The following is a 4,842-nucleotide window of genomic DNA, read 5'->3' on the forward strand; positions in this document are numbered from 1 at the left end:
GAATTTGTGTATGTGTGAGCAGTGTCTGAGAGAGAGAGAGAGAAAAATCATATGTGTAAGAAACATGCTCGCATCGATTCTATAGCGCATATAGGCATATTATTGAAAACTAAACTTTTTTTTTCTTTATAATTCGTCGTAATATTTCTTTTGTTTGTGTGGTTTACGCATTATTCCCTTTTCAAAAATCCATGTTCAGTTAAACAGTAAATTAATGAATTAAAAAATAATAATTAGTATAGCTATCTGAATATATATATATATATATATATATATATATATACCATCTTTCTAACCATATTCTACATGCACTTGGGCTTGCGATTTATCAGTGACAACTCAGTATGCTGGCATCAATTAAAATCAGCTCATAACAGAGCTGTTTTGAATCGCATATAAGCAATATGTTGTAGCAACGCTGACGGATTTTTTTTATTAATTAATTAATGTATTTTTTAACAACGTTTTCCAACATCTGTAACCAATATGTTTTTGATGCAACGGTCCACTGAGTGAAATACAAATATACAAATGATCAGTGTTTTTCTTCTGATCCACCCCCACCCATGCCACCATGTCGCTGGCGTTAGAAGAGATCCATCATCACTCAGCCAATAAGAATAAAAACGACGACGCCTATCAGTCAATAATGGTTAATGACGTGTTCACTGGTGATCATTGAGATGCGACGTGGCTTTGAAGCCTCTGAGGCCGAATGCACATATCTTTTCTCCATGTCATACTGTGTTTGTGGAACACCTGTAAGACAAATGACATGCCTGATTATACTTTAAACATTGCTGCCTATACTCATCACACGTCGTTTATTTATGATTAGTCAGTAAAAACATGGAAATCAACAGTGGTGGCTTAAAACCTTAATGCCACTTTGACGTTTTACTACATTCCTTTCAGTTTAGTGTGCATGGCTGAGGTTTTTTTTTTCCCCCAGATGCATTTTGAAGCCACATATAGGCTGTCCTGCAAATTATTGGCTGTAAAAAACACACTAAGACATGTCCCTAAAAAAAAAGGTTTTAAACCTTTAAAGACCCAGCAGGAACCCCCACTTACTTGTTCAGCCAGGCACCCCCAATACCTACATTTTACTTTTTTTTTATTTTTATTTTTTTCAAAAATAACGTTAATACATTACTAAACATACAAATATAAAGAATATATATTTTTTATATATTTACAGGTAACACTACATATTTTTGTTAGCTGATACATCCTGCTGTGTAACATTCTATTCTGAATTGAAAATTTGTTTATGTATTAATTATTAGGCATACAGATTTGATGACCTCATAGTAATTGAGACTGAATGCTTGTGCTTTTAAAACAAATTGTCATACCACATAACCATCTACAAAAAAAAAACTGGGGAGGGCAAAGAGGTAAAAACGGTCTACAATTTCATCTAAACATTCATATACATTTTATCCTAAAAGCTTGATGTTGATGAAGAAAAGGAATATGTTATGCATCAACTACCCATTCTGTTCACAGACCCTCAGGGGTCCCAGGACCCCAAGTTAAAAACCCTGGCTGTAGACTGCATGTTTGAACCAGATAAACCCAGTCATACCAGTCGTCAAAGTTACATGTTGAACTGACCTCCCTCTGTTGATTGCTGACATTATGATGTTTTAAGGTTTTTGTTATTAAGCAAAATGACACAGTCGTACATTTTTGTGAAGAAGTGTGCTTTTTGTAGGTGTTACTTTTTGAGATTACTGTAAATGGTACTTTCAGTAACAGTTTATGCCCTGGAAAAAAAAACAATGAATTGTTCAGTCCCACAGATTTATGTTAATGATTATGTGGTGATTATATTGATCTAAGCCTCTTCGGATTGGCAACACTCAAGAAAAAAGAAAATCTGAATAAATACAAAATGCAGCGCAATAAAATCAAGGAAATATGATTTAATCAAATCACACGAATTAACAAATTAGCCATATGTTGCATATTTTGCTTTGGCTGAATTTTAACAAAAAGTGCTCTCAATTCTCTCTCCTGCAGCACCTCCACCGGAAGTACCGGAATATCTGTGGCCAAGACGACAGTGGACAAATTGCTGAAGGGGTATGACATCCGCCTTCGGCCAGACTTCGGAGGTACACGTGATTCTTTATTAGAAATGTAGCTACCGTAAATCCTCACCAGTCACTGTAGAAAAGGTCACTTATCTGGAGTATAGTGATAAACATTATCATTGACTGATGTAGTATGTACATAGTCATGCAATATTTTCACATCTCCTTGTGTAGGAAGAAAGAAAAATTTGTGCATATATATATATATATATATATACTAAGACTAAGGTTTGTTACTTGTGGTCTCATGTCAAGACTTAATGTTAACGTGAATGTATGAAGGCAGACATTTTCTAGAAATCGCTGAAACAGCTCATGGTTTAATAGTATCAATCTCAAGGTTAGGCAGTACTGAAAGAAAACAAGGGACTGTTTGAGATGGAAAGGCACTTTGTGCTGTACTGTACCCTCGCCACCTGTAACAAGTTGTGTTGGTACAGTTTGCACAAAGGCTGAGCACACAGTTTTAGGTTGCTGCTCATGGTCCATATTTCTGCACGCGTTCACATTGTTGAAGGACAACGAGATGCTTTTCGAACCACAAAGTCGGGGGAAATTTTGTTTCACCACACCCAGAAGTCAGCTTGTCCGGCTATTCATCACAAGCCTTCTGTTTGTCCGATGATATTGCAAAGAGACTATACATTTGCTACAGAATGTACTTTTCAGTTCAGCCCTTCAGCAAATTACTTTTGTATTTCATCAAAGAAGCAAGTCAAAAGATATCTATCTATCTATCTATCTATCTATCTATCTATCTATCTATCTATCTATCAAGATCTGCGTGAGGGAACTGAGAACGAGTTGAGCAGACAGAAATATGCAGAGCAGGAACTGGAACAGGTATCACAAGGCCTTATTAACAGGAGGTACAACTTGTGAGAAGGATTTTTTTTTTTTACTTTAATCAAAATGAAACCTTGCCAGATGCAACAACTTTGACCAATACATAGTTTAGTCCCAAATCTTGATGTGAACTGACTGCCAAAATTTTGCTGATTTATATCCAGATCAGCTGAGGTGACAGTGGTTCTGCTAAATAAAAGCCTATCTATCTATCTATCTATCTATCTATCTATCTATCTATCTATCTATCTATCTATCAAGATGCTTTCAAAATGTATTCATGTTTTTACCATAGAGGCTTTTTGGTATTTGGATTTGTTGGTAGAAATGACAAGTCTGATATAGAATTGCGTGCTGCATTGTTGCCTAATTCAGAGTATTTTAGAACACATTGACCAATTTGAGATCATTACCACTTTCTATGTTCTCTTCAATTAAGCTAGATTGGGTAGTAGATTACTTACATATTGTAGTCCGCTACTGATTCCAAATTACATGACAAAAAAATTGTAGTTAGTAACATAATCCATTACATTACACATTTTAGATAATATAATCGGACAACTTTTAAATTACTTTTAGGTTACTTTTGACCTAAGTCGTTTATCACATTGATTTAAATACTGTAGGATAATCTTGTATCATATTGACATAAAAATACAAAGTGTAAGAAAATATAATCCATTCCTTGTTATTTACAACATGAAGTGCATTAAACATTACATTATGTCAGGGTTTCCCAAACTGGGGTTCGTGAAGGAACTGCAAGGTGTCCGTGGGTTTAATGAAAAGCTAATAATTGATTAAATCATAAAAATTTAAAATTAAAATAAATCATTTTATAACATCAATAAAAATAAAAACCCTTACTAAATATAGTATGTTTACTGCTAGTTTATTGCTATTGTGTGAATAATATGTAATCATGCAATCAATAAACTGTAGTCTGATTCCAAATATTTTAAAAAGTAATGTAACTGCAAGTACTTAATTTTTGGAATCTGATTACGTAATCCAGATTACATGCAATCAGTTACTACCCAGCTCTTCTCTTCAACACAATTTTTACAACACACAAAGAATTTTCAAGCATTTCATCAGCAGTGATGGCCCCTCCACAGAGCACTGATGTGAGGTCAGTTACCCTGCAGCGCTGCACACTTGTATTGGGAGCAGCATCCGCTCTGATGCAGGCCAGGGAACTGTAGTCTATCACATCCTGATAATTCCATCATCAGTCAGAGCCCAAGTCTCCTGACACAACTGCTAACCAACTTCAGCTTTGGAGCGCCGTGCATTTTAATTGGACCCAGGCCGCAGCTACGCTAGCCAGCGAGAGAGAGAGAGAGAGGGAGGGAGGGAGGGAGGGTGAAGAGAGCAGAGAGGATAGTGATGGAGAGAAAGAAAGAGGTCAGCTAGGTTGTAGAGAAACCAGGCCGTCCTAAAAGAGCTTCATCTCTTTGGCCGGCTAGAGGGATAGCCGCGGGGTTTGGTCGTGGTGTATTTGTGTGTGTGCGCACCCCTCAAATCGCACCACACCAACACATGAATGCAAAGCCTGCTTACGCATGCGAGCATACATGGATTCACACACACATACAAAGAGTTGCACAATTTTAGCGCGTTGTATTGCATGCGCAAAACAATAAAATGCTATTGACGAAATATCTGCAATCTAGTTTAACAAACCTCAAAATGTGCTGAAATAGCATTGCACAATGCATTTTTTTAACTAAGACATTGTCATTCTTTTAAGCGCAAATCCCTTATTATAGATTGTACTGTACTGTACTAATTTGCTAATACAATTAAGGTTGCACCTGCAAATTGTGTTTCGGTCAGGACCACTATCGTCAAAATGATAGATACTTAGCATAAAGTTTGGTTTGGCGGT

The 4,842-nt window shown here is 36.2% G+C and overlaps 1 protein-coding gene across 1 annotated transcript in view; it reads left to right on the top strand.

Annotated features, from left to right (window-relative positions):
* LOC107695092 (gamma-aminobutyric acid receptor subunit beta-4-like) overlaps positions 1–4,842 on the top strand; it is a 54,757-nt gene that overhangs the window by 421 nt on the left and 49,494 nt on the right. The window contains exon 2 of the mRNA XM_016494899.1: positions 2,029–2,123. Coding sequence (XP_016350385.1) covers positions 2,029–2,123 — 95 coding nt within the window. The remainder of the gene's footprint in view (positions 1–2,028; positions 2,124–4,842) is intronic.

Source organism: Sinocyclocheilus anshuiensis, unplaced genomic scaffold (genome assembly GCF_001515605.1).
Source record: "Sinocyclocheilus anshuiensis isolate Anshui unplaced genomic scaffold, SAMN03320099.WGS_v1.1 scaffold506, whole genome shotgun sequence".
In the NCBI taxonomy this organism is placed as follows: Eukaryota; Metazoa; Chordata; class Actinopteri; order Cypriniformes; family Cyprinidae; genus Sinocyclocheilus; species Sinocyclocheilus anshuiensis.